Source organism: Chiloscyllium plagiosum, unplaced genomic scaffold, assembly GCF_037043375.1.
Source record: "Chiloscyllium plagiosum isolate Xiang-an unplaced genomic scaffold, Cpla_swu_hap1 HiC_scaffold_21, whole genome shotgun sequence".
NCBI lineage: Eukaryota > Metazoa > Chordata > Chondrichthyes > Orectolobiformes > Hemiscylliidae > Chiloscyllium > Chiloscyllium plagiosum.
Genome location: NW_028270159.1, coordinates 51,523,003 through 51,538,237, shown reverse-complemented (window position 1 = coordinate 51,538,237; position 15,235 = coordinate 51,523,003). Strand labels below are relative to the sequence as shown.

The following is a 15,235-nucleotide window of genomic DNA, read 5'->3' as shown; positions in this document are numbered from 1 at the left end:
GGACAGCACGAGGTTAGATACAGAGTAAAGCTCCCTCTACACTGTCCCCCATCAAACACTCCCAGGAAAGGGACAGCACAGGGTTAGATACAGAGTAAAGCTCCCTCTACACTGTCCCCCATCAAACACTCCCAGGAGAGGGACAGCACGGGGTTAGATACCGATTTATTGATTAGCTGTGCCACTTGCACCTATGTTTGTTCATGTAGTGAAATCTCAGAATCCTGTGTTGAGGAAACCGATGTGACCTCCTCCGTGTGTCCATTCCATGTGGCCAGCCTTGTATCTAATGTTGTTCAGTGGCGTGGCTTCACACGGAATGTGATCTGTTTGGTAACTGGAGATGTTGTGGGTCTGGAGTGGTGGATCACCCACCTGTGAGGTGTGGGGTGTGAGAGAGGGGCAGACGCTCTGGCCGCCTGATGCCCTGGCTCAGTGGTTTGGAGTTGTCTCTGCGCCCGAAGCTCTCTGGGCTGCAGCCCGTGGGGAGAAGGGGGTGCTCTCTGGGCCATGTTGGCATTGCTTGTTATTAATGTCTGATTGTCCTTTGGCAGGGGAACAGGTTGCAGTGTATCGTGGGAAGGATGGACAGGCCTATGTCGTGGATGCCTATTGCCCTCACCTGGGCGCTAACCTGGCTGTGGGAGGGCAAGTCATTGGCAACTGCATCGAGTGCCCATTCCATGGCTGGCAGTTCCGTGGTGAGGATGGCAAGTGCGTAAAGATTCCGTATGCAGAGAAAGGTATGGGCCATAGGGGCACTGGGCTCAGGGTCAAGAAGGACCGGTGATGCTGATGGTGGGGCTCAGTTTAGGATGACCACTCTAACCTGGTGGGAATAATCACATGGGAGTAATGAGGCTTCACCCAGTGTCATCCCGAAACGTGAGGCCGAGTGCGGAGAGTGAGGGTGGGGTTGTGTCTGAGCACAGTGGAGCTCAGGATGGGGCACATCTTGGGGTGAGAGGGAGCCTGTAGATTTAACAACAGCAATGGAAGTGGTCTGACCCGTGTGTGTGTGTCGTCTCCTCCTGCAGTGCCAGACTTTGCGAAGATTAAGACCTGGCCATCCTGCGAGCTGAACTGTGCGGTGTTTGTGTGGTTTCACTGTGACGGTGTTGACCCGAGCTGGAGTGTTCCTGAACAGGAGGAGATCCAGTCTGGAGAGTGGGTGTACCGTGGGAGGACTGAGCATTACATCAACTGTCATATCCAGGTGGGCCCAGAGACAGAGAGAGAGGCAAGGTGTTTGTATCTGACCCCAGGTCCTGTGGGAGCCCAGGGCAAGATAGGAAAGAGGTTGGAGCTCATTTGACCCCATGCTGTTTTGGAAGCAATGCCTGACAATCAACAACAAAACCTGCTGGAAATCTGCGGGTCAGCCAGCATCCTTGGAGAGACAGCAAGCTAGCATTTCAAGTCTAGATGACTCTTCATCAGAGCAGAATCAACAAACACTCCTGTGTTGAGAAACAAAATCAGAAAGTGCCGGAGAAACTCAGTAGGTCTGGCAGCCTGTGTGGAAACAGAAGCAGTTTCAAGTCTGGTGTGACTCTTAGTAATCCCAGGAGAAACTGAGGACTGCAGATGCTGGAGACCAGAGTCGAGAGTGTGGTGCTGGAAAAGCACAGCAGGTCAGGCAGCATTGGGGGAGCTTATCCTGATGAAGGGCTTTTGCCCGAAACGTCGATTCTCCTGCTCCTTGGATGCTGCCTGACCTGCTGTGCTTTTCCAGCATCAAATTCTCAGACTGAGTAATCCCGAACTGTTCTCAGGAAGGCTCGCTGGACTTATAATGTTAACTCTGTTTCTCTCCTCACAGATGCTATCAAACCTGCTGAGTTTCTCCAGCACTTTTGTCGTTGTTTCAGCTTCTGCAATCCTTTTGCTTTTATGTTATTGTTTCTGGAAAGTTCTTTCACCTACAGTAATCCAATAGCACAGGACTCGATGTAAATCAGGCTGAGAATTTGCCTCCTCCAGCTCCTTTTTCCATTAATTTGCTCCATCCCTTTCTTCCAGAAAGACCACGAGCAATGGTCACAGGGTCTGAGTGCCATTTGCTTCAGTCTCTGTGCTGTAGCCATTTAGAGTACAGTAGCTCATTAAAACCTTCGAATCCCTGTCAACTATTTGCTACTGTCCTGCTCCACTCGCAGTCGCCTATTTGAATTTCCTGTTTCTGTGTCGCAAACACTCCCTTCTGGCAAAGCAATCTCTTTTTCATCTATTGCATGTAGGATGTGGGCACAGCTGGCAAGGCAGCATTTATTGCCCATCTGTAAGTGCCCTTGGACTTGGTGGCTGGTTGTCAGAGTTAAGAGAACTGTGTGGAGGTCAGGCCAAGTAACGATTGGAGATTGAACCAGGCACGTTTTTAAACCACAAGACAGTTTCCAGATTTTGTTCATTGAATTTAAACTCCACCAAAGGCTGTAACAGGATTTGAACCTCCGTCCCAAGGACATTAGCCCTTGTCCTCTGGCTGACTAACTCCAGTGACATTACCACCACCTCCCCTTATGTTGCCGAACCTCAGCACATTCTTTTCCTGAGCTCCCTCTGCCTGGGTTGCTGGGTTTTAATCAGTTTGTGTGATGTGCTGGATGTTTAAGGAGCTGAAGTCTAAGTGACCTGCAGTTCCCGGGAGTAGCTGACTCTGCTCTGCCGATAGATTGGGAGGGATGTGTGTGTGTTTGATGGGCTGTGTTTCTGTGACAGGAGATCCCAGAGAATGCCGCTGACATTGCTCACCTGTCCCACCTGCACACCCCCAACATGCTGAGTGGATCTGATCTACGCTACACCAGGGTCAGGCTCTGGGGCTTTGCACAACATGACTGGAAGGTAAGGAGAACTGGCTCCCTGCTCCTCGGGCACCATGTTTCATTTGGGATCTGGCTAATTCTCAGCAATAAAGATTCCTGGCTGCTGGATACTGCGGCTCTGATTGGGAATTCTCCCGGGGAAGCAGGAGAAGGATTATCGAGTTGACTCTTTTGTTCTGTATTTGCTCCCCCCTACATTTCCCCGAATTTGTCAGAGCCAAGCTCTGGGACTTGGAAGCTAACTTGATGTTTGAGCTGGGCAGCTGAGAGGCCATGCAGTGTAGCGTGTGTGTGTGTGTCACTGTTGGGTCACACACTGTCTCTATACCTGATGGCTCACAGGCCAGAGACAGCAAAGGTGGAGACCACTGACAGAAGAGAGAATCATCCTCTTTGGTTTGGGTCCTGTATGTCCATATCCCTTTACATCCCTCTGCTGTCTTTCTTAAAAATAGACATCATGAAGACAGAATTGGTTGAGGGTTTGTGTTTGATATCTGTGTTCTCCTCACAGTCGCAAGTATTGTGACAGGAGTGTGTCCCCAGTAAATCACCAGAAAGAGTCAACGACTGTCTGGGAGGGAAGGTGAGGCATAACCATCAAATCAGGTGATTATAAAACATCAGATTGGTCATATCCGATCTGTAGCAGGCAACTAATCCAATGCATTAGAGGAATTACTAATTACTTAATTAGAAAAGGACCCCTTAATGCCTTAGACAGCCCTGGGGGTGTGAACCAGTTTTGGGAAATCCTTCTTACAATCCCACAGTGACCATTGAGGTGTGTTAGATTTTGAGATGAGGCTGATATACAGTTCTGTGGTGTTTAGGGTTAAATGTTTTGTAAATTTAAATGGAGGAAGCGATCAGCTGTCTCAAGCTAAAAGTCACACAACACCAGGTCATAGTCCATCAGGTTTATTTCGAAACACTACCTTTTGGAGCTCTGTTCCATAACTTTTTACACCCCAGTCCGAATCCAGCACCTTCAAATCATCGAGTTTTATGAATGGGTGGAAGGATTGAAGGCTTTCCCCTCACGGTAATGTTAAACATTTATAGAGCAGTGGCTGACTCTCAGCTGGAGTTTGGGATGTCACGAATAGTTTCAGGGTGAAGGGTATCAATTATGAAAAAAAAACTCCTCCTTAAAGCACGGGAGGTTCAGGAGAAGTGAGAGATGTTTGCAATTGTAAACAGAGGGAGTAATTGTTTCCGATTCCAGGTCAGGAATGCAAGGAGACAGGTCTGTCTTCAGTAGCACAAAAACATTAGAAGCTTGTGGTGAGGATGGATATGGTGCTGCGAACTGGTGTACTGATCTAGAATGTTCCACCTGAATGGCTGGTGCAAGAAGTGGAAGATTTTTCAAGGAGGTGTTGATATAAACTGGAATGGAGAATCGTGCAGGATCTGGGGCAAAAGGAGAAGCTGCAACTGTTTCAGAAACTCCTGCAGAGAGTCAGTAAGCATGCACACAAAGGGCTGAATGGACTGAAGAGGGTGGATGTCCAAGTTCTGTCTCTGTGAGGGTCTGGGGATTGTTCATAAGGAGGGAAGTGATGAGCTATCCTAAGGCTGCTACTGTTTTTCTTCAGGTGGAATGGCACCCAGAGCCTGAGCCGACTAAACACTGCTCGCGGATGTTGGTCTATCATTCCCTGTACATCCTCGGGTGGCACTGCTCTCTCCTGGATGTCCATGTAGTTGCCAGGCAGGTAGGAACTGGCATGGGAATTACTGTGAATCCACAAAGCCCCCTCACTGGATATAACCCGAGCTGAGCTCCCACAGATAAACACAGCAGCATTCCCAACCCCCCTATACTGCGTTCCCTCACTCCGCCACATTCCCATTCCTCGCACGATACCATTCGATGAGCAGGAAATGCGCTCTCCCCCTCCCCTCCCTGTATCGTGGTGTTCTGATGAGCTCATATTTCTCAACCTGTGCTTTACGCTGTCAGCCTCAATTCAGAAGCTCTTGGGTTCAAATCGCCCTCCAGGGACTCTCCGGGAAGGTGATGACCTATTGGGATTATCTCTGGACTATTAATTTATGGACCAAGCCAATGTTCTGGGGACCAGGGTTCCCATCCTGCCACGATAGAAGATGGCATTTGAATTTAATAAAATCTGTAATTAAGAGTCTAATGATAACCATGAACTCAACAACAATTGTCAGGAAAAATCCATCTGGTTGATTGATGTTCTTCAGGACGGTGACTACTGTTCTTACCTGGTCTGGCCTACATGTGACTCCTGACCAACAGCAATGTGATTTGACCCTTAACTGCCCTCTGGGAAGTTGCAAGCAGGCAATAAATGCTGGCTTGGTCAGCAATGCCCTCAGCCTGTGAGTGAATAAAAACAGACCTTTGGGTATGATATCTAGCCTGGCACTCTCATGTGGTACTGAGAGAGTGTAGCAATGCTGGAGATGCCATTGTTCAAAGAGGCAACTAAACACAGCCCATTAGGCCGCCCAAGCTGGTATGAAAGGTCCTCCTGAAGCCCTATACTGACAAACAGTATCCTGACCAAGGTGCGTTCTCAAACAGCACCTCGAAACAGATTGGCTGGTCAGTCCCTCGTGGTGTTTGTGGGCACAGATTGGCTGCCAGATTTCCCATACTGCATCTGTGACTCCCCTGAAACTAACCTGCTTGGTTGGAAAGTAGTGGGAAGTTTGAGAGATGATGAAAGGTGCTATATCAACGCAACTTTCTTAAAATCCTCTTGCATGCACATTCAATGACTTGTGGATAAAACATGGTGTTCCTTCTCCCCCTCACCCACAGGAGTCGGGAGAAAAGCTGGAACGCTGCTCCCCACGTGAATCAGATCTTTGTCTCTGAGAAAGTTGCCAAATTTGGTTAAAAATGAAAAAAAAAACACAAAGAATGGCAGATGCTGAAAATCTGAAAAACTGTGCAGGTCTGTGGAGAGAAATCCTGAGTGAATGTGTCAGGTCTCTGACCTTTCTGTCAGAGCGGACATTCACTGGTCCTAGTAGAAGATCACATTAACTCTGTTCCTCTCTCCACAGATGCTGCTAGACCTGCTGAGTTTCTCCAGCAATGTCTGTTTTTATTTGAGCTTTCCAACAATCTGTGATATTCAGGATCCTGCCTGAACCGTCCCCACCTGACCCTGTTTGTCTCTGTCACTCCTGGATTTTGGTTGTATTCCTGGTTCCCTGTTCACACCCTGCCTCTGTCTTGCTGAAGGTGGGTCCTGGCATTGTCTACATGCTGTTCAATCACTCGTCCCTGGGCCGTGGAGTCATCCTGCATTGTGTGACGCCGGTGGAGCCTCTGCTGCAGAGAGTGAGTCACCGCATCTACTACCAGGCCAACATCCCCCCCATCGTCCCCAAGTTCATCCTGAAGGCTGAGTGTGTTCAGGTGAGTGTTAGTACAGCAACTGTCACCCCCCCCCCACTTGGACGGAGTGTGTAGGAAGGAGATGACTGGGCAGGGGGAACAGTTAAAGGAATATTGATGGTGAGGACGCTTTAAGGCGTGGACCCAACAGGTTACAGGTTCATCCAAGACTTGAGTAAACAGTCATACAGCACGGAAACAGACCCTTCAGTCTGACCAGTCCATGCTGACTATGTTCCCAAATTAATCTGGTCCCACCTGCCTACAGTTGGCCCGTGTCTCTCTCTCAACCTGTCCTCATGTACCTATCCAAATGGCTTTTAAATGTTGTCACTGCAGCCACATCTACCACTTTCTCTGCAAGTTCATTCCACACACAAACCCCTTTCTGTGGAAAAAGAAAGGTCGCCCCTCATGTCTTTTTAAAATCTCTCTCCTCTCACCTTCAAAATATGCCCCGTAGTCTTGAAATCCCCCACCCTAGGGAAAAGACACCTGCCATTCACCTTATCTATGCCCCTCATGGCTTTATAAACCTCGATAAAATTACCTCTCAACCTCCGATGCTCCAGTGAAAAATGTCCCAACCTATCCACCCTCTCCGTATAAATCCTGGTAAATGTTTTCTGAACCCTCTCCAGCTAAATAATATCCTTCCTACAACAGGGGGACCAGAACTGGACACACTACTCCAGAAAAAGCATCACCAACGTCTTGTACAATCTCAACCATGATGTCCCAACTCTTACAGAGCGACTGGGGGAGGAGCTGGGTGAAACTGGGGGCAGTCACAGGAGGGGAACAGGTGAAGTGGGCTGGTGGGGATAGAGAGGGCTGGGTAAACGGGTGAGGGGGTCAAGGGAGGCCTTCTGGTTAAGGGGGTGTTGAGAAGCTCCCGGTGAAGGAGGCTGGATGAGTTCAGCCCGAGATGAATAACGTTTTTAACATTAGAACATCGAACATTACAGCGCAGCAGAGACCCTTCAGCCCCCAATGTTGCGCTGACCTGTGGAACCAATCTGAAGCCCATCTAACCTGCACCATTCCATTTTAATCCATATGTTTATCCAATGACCATTTAAATGCTCTTAAAGTTGGAAAGCCTATTACTGTTGCAGGCAGTGCGTTCCATATCCCTACTACTCTCTGAGTAAAGAAACTACCTCTGACATCTGTCCTATATCTATCACCCCTCAATTTAAAGCTATGTCCCCTTGTGCTCGCTGTCCCCATACTTGGAAAAAGGCTCCACCCTATCTAACCCTCTGATTATCTTATAGGTCTCTATTAAGTCGCCTCTTAACCTTCTTCACTCTAACAAAATCAGCCTCAGTTCCCTCATCCTTTCCTCGTAAGACCTCCCCTCAATACCAGGCAACATTCCAGTAAATCTCCTCTGAACAAAGCTTCCACATCCTTCCTATAATGCAGTGACCAGAACTGTACACCATACTCCAAGTGCGGCTGCACCAGAGTTTTGTACAGCTGCAATATGACCTCATGGTTGTGAAACTCAATCCCTCTACCAATAAAAGCTAACACACCGTATGCCTTCTTAACAACTTGATCAACTTTCAAGGATCTGTGTACCTGGACACTGAGATCTTTCTGCTCAGCTACACTACCAGGAATCTTGCCATTAGCCCAGTCATCTGTATTCCTGTTACTCCTTCCAAAGTGAATCACCTCACACATTTCCACATTAAACTCCATTTGCCAACTCTCAGCCCAGCTCAACAGCTTATCTATGTCCCTCTGTAACCTATAACATCCCTCCACGCTAGACACAACTCCACCAACCTCAGTGTCATCCACAAATTTACTAATCCATCCTTCTACGCCCTCATTTAGGTCATTTATAAAAATGACAAACAGCAGTGGCCCCAAAACAGATCCTTGCGGTACCCCACTGGTAACTGAACTCCAGGATGAACATTTCCCATCAGCCACCACCCTCTGTCTTCTTTCAGCTAGCAGTTTCTGATCCAAACCGCTAAATCCCCCTCAATCCCATGCCTCCGTATTTTCTGCGATAGCCTACCGTGGGGAACCTTATCAAACGCCTTACCGAAATCCATATACACCACATCAACCGCTTTACCCTCATCTACCTGTTTGGTCACCTTCTCAAAGAACTCAATAAGATTTATGAGGCACGACCTACCCTTCACAAAACCGTGTTGACTATTCCGAATCAACGTATTCCTTTCTTGATGATTATAAATCCTATCTCTTACAACCCTTTTCAATACTTTACCCACAACTGAAGTAAGGCTCACAGTCTATAATTACCAGGGTTGTCTCTACTCCCCTTCTTGAACAGGGGAACAACATTTGCTATCCTCCATTCTTCTGGCACTATTCCAGTAGACAATGACGACATAGAGATCAAAGCCAAAGGCTCAACAATCTCCTCCCTGGTTTCCCAGAGAATCCTAGGATAAATCCCATCGGGCCCAGGGAAATTATCTATTTTTATACTTTCCAGAATTGATAACACCTCCTCCTTATACACCTCAATCCCATCTAGTCTAGTAGTCTGTATCTCAGTATTCTCCTCAACCACATTGTCTTTTTCTCGTGTGAATACTGATGAAAAGTATTCATTTAGTGCTTCCCCGATCTCCTCTAACTCCACACACAACTTCCCACTACTATCCTTGATTGGCTCTAATCTTACTCTAGTCATTCTTTTATTCCTGATATACCTATAGAAAGCTTTATGGTTTTCCTTGATCCTGTCTGCCAAAAACTTCTCATGTCCCCTCCTGTCTCTCCTTAGCTCTCTCTTTAGGTCTTTCCTGGCTAACCTGTAACTCTCAAGTGCCCTAACTGAGCCATCACATCTCATCCTAACATAAGCCTCCTTCTTCCTCTTGACAAGAGATTCCACTTCCTTTGTAAACCACAGCTCCCGTGCTTGACAACTTCCTCCCTGCCTGACCGGTACATACTTATTAAGGACCTGCAATAGCTGGTCCTTGAACAAGCTTCACATTTCAATTGTGCCCATCCCCTGCAGTTTCCTTCCCCATCCTGTGCATCCTAAATCTTGCCTAATCGCATTGTACTTGCCTTTCCCCCAGCTAAAACTCTTGCCCTGCGATATATATCTATCCTTTTCCATTGCTAAAGTAAACATAACCAAATTGTGGTCACTATCACTAAAGTGCTCACCTACTTCCAAGTCTAACACCTGGCCGGACTCATTACCCAGTACCAAATCTAATGTGGCTTCGCCCCTTGTTGGCCTGTCTACATACTGTGTCAGGAAGCCCTCCTGCACACACTGGACAAAAACTGACCCATCTAAAGTACTTGAACTTTAGTGTTCCCAGTCAATATTTGGAAAATTACAGGCCCCCATGACAACTACCTTGTTACTCTCGCTCCTATCGAGGATCATCTTTGCTATCCTTTCCTCTACATCCCTGGAACTATTCGGAGGCCTATAGAAATCTCCCAACAGGGTGACCACTCCTTTCCTGTTTCTAACCTCAGCCCAAACTATCTCAGTGGATGAGTCCTCAAACGTCCTTCCTGCAATTGTAATATTGTCCTTAACTTACAATGCCACACCACCCTCACTTTTACCATTTTCTCTGTTCTTACTGAAACATCTGAATCCCGGAATCTGCAACAACCATTCCTGTCCCTCCTCCAGCCATGTCTCTGAAATGGCCACAACATTGAAATCCCAGGTACCAACCCATGCTGCAAGTTGAAATCTTTGTTCTGACTTCTCTACTCTCGCCCTCTCAGATACTCAAACTCCAATTTCATTCCCATCCCCCTGCTGAGTTAGTCTAAACCTTCCCGAAGACCATTAGCAACCATTACCCCTTTGGTTCAGGTGAAGACCATCCTGTTTGTAGAGGTCACACCTTCCCCAGAAAGAGCTCCAATTATCCAAGAATCCAAAACCCTTCTTCCTGCACCATCCCTGCAGCTACGTGTTCAGCTCTGCTCTCTCCCTGTTCCTCACTTCACAAGCGCGCGGTACAGGCAACAATCCAGAGATAACAATTCTGTTTGTTCTAGCTCTCAGCTCCCATCCCAGCCTCCTGAATTTCTGCCTTAGATCCCCACCTTTCTTCCTACCTATGTCGTTGGTGCCCATGTGGACCACGGGGCTGCTTCCCCTCCCCCTCGAGGATCCCGAAAACACGATCAGAGACATCATGAACCTGGGCATTTGGGAGGCAACACACCAACTGTGAGTCTCTCTTGTTCCCACAGAACCTTCTGTCTGTCCCTCCAACTATGGACTCCCCAGTGACTAAAGTTCTGCTCCTCTTCCCCTTTCCCTTCTGAGCAACAGGGACAGACCATGTGCCAGAGAGCTGTACCCCATTGCTTACCCCGATAAGCTTCTCCCCCCCGCCAACAGTATCCAAAACGGTATACTTGTTATTGAGGGGGACGGCCACAGGGGGTCCCTGCATTGTCTGCCTGTTCCCTTTCCCGTCCCCTGATGGTAACCCATCTGCCATTTTCTTGTACCTGAGATGTGACTATGTCCCTGTAACTGCTCTCAATAACCCCCTCAGCCTCCCGAATGATCCGAAGTTCATCTAGCGCCAGCTCCAGTTCCCTAACACGGTTTTGGAGCTGGAGTTGGGTGCACTTCCCACAGATGCAGTTAGCAGGGACACTAGTGGCGACCCTTACCTCCCACATTCTGCAGGAGGAACATTCAACTGCCCTAACCTGCATTCCCACTATTCTAAATTCCCAACGAGACTACTGAACACTTTAAAAAAAAGAAACCAGTCACCGTACCACACGAACCTTTTTGTTTTAGTTGGAGGAGGACGACGGGTGGGAGACACTACCCAAGTATTGTTTTTGATAAAGCAACAAAATATAAAGTCTGACTTACCCAGCAGTCCTGTGTCTGCGCCTGCTCAGTATGTGCTCGGCCTATACATGAGGTAAACCTTTATATCTTTTAAAATTTATCTTCCCGTTGGCCCTCTGGTCCTTGCTGTCACTCCTCCCACTCCAACAGCTGCCGAAAAAATGTTATTGTTGCACTACAGAATATGATGAGCAAGATTTCCTCTGTCCCACTCCCCTTCCAGTCAGATCATACATCATTTACAGAATTGCTCTTCATAATCCAATTCCCTGCTGCAGTTGGTTGTCGTTCTGTGTATCCTCTTAATTATTGCAGTATTCTATTTCTATTGCATGGACTAAAACAGTATTTAAGTGAGGCCATCAATGTTTTAGGAAGTATCTGGGTTATCTCACTATTTTGATACAGTTTGACCAAATAATACATCCAATTTAATTTGTTTCTTTCACTGCCACGCAATTGTCCTCAAATGTGAATATATGGTCCATCAGGACCCCATTTAACACTCAGGGTCCCTTCCTGATTATTTGTTACTACATTATATTTCATCCTGCTCTTATTGACCAATTCCTAAGTATGTTTGAATTCTCCTGTAGCTTATCCTGCTTAGCTTCATATTTGACCACCTTCATTATTCTTTGCAGTGGTTCAAGAAAGTATCTCACCACCTTTTCAACAGTGATTAGTGACTGGCAATAAATGTCAACCCAGCCAGAGAGCCCACTTCCCATGAGTCAATAGAAAAACTGTTTGAATTTGTGTCTCCAATTTCCAGAATGTTTACTGAGATAATAAAGACAGACAGCTGAGAGACACACTGGGAATATTTCCCCACGGTGATGATTCATGTGCCACTATTCTCTTGATCCTGTTGGTTCACAAACGGTATCCATTTTGTGAAAGGCCTTACAGAAATCTGATGTGTGTCCAGTGGTTTACTCCCTGCCAAGCTCCCTTTGTCTGTAGACAAAGAAACTGCAGATGCTGGAATCCAAAGTAGACAGGCAGGAGGCTGGGGGAACACAGCAAGCCAGGCAGCATCAGGAGGGACAGGCAGGAGGCTGAGGGAACACAGCAAGGCAGGCAGCATCAGGAGGGACAGGCAGGAGGCTGAGGGAACACAGCAAGCAGGCAGCATCAGGAGGGACAGGCAGGAGTCTGGAGGAACACAGCAAGCCAGGCAGCATCAGGAGGGACAGGCAGGAGGCTGGGGGAACACAGCAAGCCAGGCAGCATCAGGAGGTGGAGAAGTCAACGTTTCAGGCATAAGCCCTTCATCAGGAATGGGTGTGGGGGGGGGTTGCAGAAAGAGGCTGAGAGATAAACAGGTGGGGCAGGGGAAGGGAGGGGGTAGGTTGCTGGGAAGGTGATAGGTAGATGCAAGTGGGGGGTGATGGTAATAGATCAGAGGAGAGGGTGGAGTGGATAGATGAGAAGCAAGATGGACAGGTCAAGAGGGCAGTGTGGAGTAGAAGGGTTGAATCTGGGATGGTGAGGAAACTGGTCCCATCTAGTACCAGAGTGCCTAATATCAGAATGGGGGGTCGCACATATAAGGCAGAGATGTGAGAGAATTTAGGAACAAATGACTGCCGATGCTGGAATCTGTCCTGACAACAGAAAATGCTGGTGATCACTGTGGGTGAGGCAGCATCCATATAGAGAGAGCAAGCTAGTGTTTTCAGGTTAGATTACTCTTCTTTGGAGGTGATGTGCAGTGTGGAGGAGGCAGCATTTACACAATAGTGGGGAAGTGGGAATGCTGGGTTGGAGAAAGGGCATTGATAGTTCAGATTAAGTGCTTGGAATGTGAGAATGGCAGAACAATGGCATGGTTATGAACCCACTCCCACCCCCCTTTAGCTTTACCTGTCACAGTCTCTGTCAACATGTCCTCTCTCCTCTTCCCCCGACTCCAGTGGGACTGTCTGCTCTATTCATCTGGCAGTTAGACACACCATTGTTCTGCCCTTCTCCCATTCTGGTGGAATGTCTGTCCATGTGAGGGAAAGCAGTAGGTCTGACACAATTGGCTTTCTCTCAGTACACTAGAAACAGCAAGAAACTGTTCTCCCTCAGGCAACATGTCAAAGACATTAACTTGCATCTGGGATGGCACCTCAGAATAAAACATTTTGAGGTATCTTTCAAAACTGATTATCAAACTACATTTCAAGTAGGGAGGTGTCAGGATAAATGACCCAAAACTTGGTCAAACAGACAGCTTTAAACTAGCCTCTGAAAGGAGGAAGTTGAGGAAGTGTGTGCAGGGAGGGAGTAGCAGAGCTGAATTCCCTGGTAGGTTGAAGGTTTATAGGGCTGGAGGCGATTGCAGAGCTGCGGAGGGATCTGGGAACTCCGGTGAATTCTGGAATGGAACCGATGTTGTATCAGAAGTCACTGTAGCTCAGAGAGTTAAAAATCACACAACACCAGGTTATAGACCAACAGGTTTAATTGGACTATAACCTGGTGTTGTGTGACTTTTAATTCTGTCCACCCTAGTCCAACACTGGCATCTCCGAATCATAGCTCAGAGTGCAGAGTGTGATGGATACTGGGACTTTGTGTGTGAGGGGAGAAAGGGGTAGGGTTTTTGAGGGGCTGACAGTTGTAGAAGGTGACCAGGTGCATGTTGGAAATGACCAAGTCTGCAAATAACCAGCTGGGGTGGTCATCTTGGTGACGGCATTGCTCGCTGTGTTTCACTGGTATGATACCAAGAAGCAAGCTGTATGAACCAAACATCCTTATGTCTTCCAGTTTGAGCGCGACGTGATGGTCTGGAACAATAAGAAGTATGTCTCGAAGCCGCTGCTAGTGAAGGAGGACTCTGCCATCGCTCGGCATCGCCGCTGGTATGCCCAGTTCTACAGTCCGAAGAGCCCCCGCTTAACCATGCGGCACGATGATCTTGAGTGGTAACTGCTGCTCAGGGACTCCGTAAGTCCCGAGCTCCAATAACCTGCAGCGAACCTGTCCCTGAGAGAGAGAGGAGAGGACTTGGGAATGGACTTGCTGCAGTCTCCAGGAGGGCGAGCAATGGATTCGAAATTCCCTCTTTTCAACTCATTGCTTCAAATGTTTGAGACAACTTCCAAACTGTAAAAATCATTCAAAGACTTGACTTCTCCTTGGCTATCAAGGAGAGAGAGTTTTATGTGTGTTTTCACAAGAGATTTTATACAATTATAACTTTTATTTTTTTTTTGCTGATCAGTAATATGTCTTAATGGTTGGAGTCTCAGGTGCATGACACAGGGTGAGCTCATCCTGGGGGGGGTGGGGGGGGCACAGAGGTGGGGGGGTGGGTGGTAGTGTCAGGTAACTGGCATTTGCCATTCCTTCCCATTTGGGGTGCACTTGGTGGTGAAGGCTCAAGCTGAGAGTGCAGGTTACTCAGACCCCAGCACCAGGAGGAGAGGGCAGGGCAGGGCAATCGAGTGTACGTGGGAGGGATTGGCTGTGTGGCCACAGTCATGGGAAAGAATCAAAACACTGGTTCTGGTTAACTCTGTACAGTGTAGCTCCTACCCTGCATTGACGGAGAATGTTCCTGCAACTCTCTGTGTGATAGGCTCGAGTCCATACCCAGTTTAGAAAAATCAATTCCAACAGTGAGATCCTGTCCTTCAGCCAGCCACGTCCACACACTGGGTACCCAGGGGAGTGGGCAGAGACGGGCAGAGTGTCACATTCACTGAGTGGGAGGAAGGAACAGAGGGTCATAGCTGCACAATCTGGGGAGGTGGGGGTCACAGTTGGGGTGGAGGGTAAAGGGCTGTTCAGTTTTACCTCCATGGGAATGCTCGCCCTGCATGTGGGAGTGGTTGAGGTGGGAGGGATAGGGAATCTCTGGCACTGTCTCCTGTGGTATTGGATACACACTCACGATAAACAGGGTGCTTCTCTAATGATGGAATTGTCCTGTTCTGCACTCTGAGCCTAGCTATTGTGTGTAACTCCCTCAACAACACTCTGAGGAATGGTCTCAACATATTTTTGTGATTTTATAGTCTAGTTGCATTTGTTTGGAATATAGATTTGAAATAAATATAATATAAAATTATCACTTATTAAAAATCAGGAGGAGCCAATGCTGACTCTGTCCTTCCTCCCTCAGCCTTGACTCCCCAGGCTATCGCTGAGGTTTTATCA

The 15,235-nt window shown here is 47.7% G+C and overlaps 1 protein-coding gene across 1 annotated transcript in view; it reads left to right on the top strand.

Moving 5' to 3' along the window:
* The window catches only part of LOC122564641 (cholesterol 7-desaturase nvd), a 69,420-nt gene extending 55,076 nt beyond the window's left edge, over nucleotides 1-14,344 (top strand). The window contains exons 2-7 of the mRNA XM_043719732.2: nucleotides 555-743; nucleotides 1,038-1,216; nucleotides 2,722-2,847; nucleotides 4,430-4,549; nucleotides 6,061-6,237; nucleotides 13,841-14,344. Of these exons, the coding sequence (XP_043575667.2) occupies nucleotides 555-743; nucleotides 1,038-1,216; nucleotides 2,722-2,847; nucleotides 4,430-4,549; nucleotides 6,061-6,237; nucleotides 13,841-14,002 (953 nt within the window). The 3' untranslated portion in view covers nucleotides 14,003-14,344. The remainder of the gene's footprint in view (nucleotides 1-554; nucleotides 744-1,037; nucleotides 1,217-2,721; nucleotides 2,848-4,429; nucleotides 4,550-6,060; nucleotides 6,238-13,840) is intronic.
* The last annotated feature ends 891 nt before the right edge of the window (nucleotides 14,345-15,235 follow it).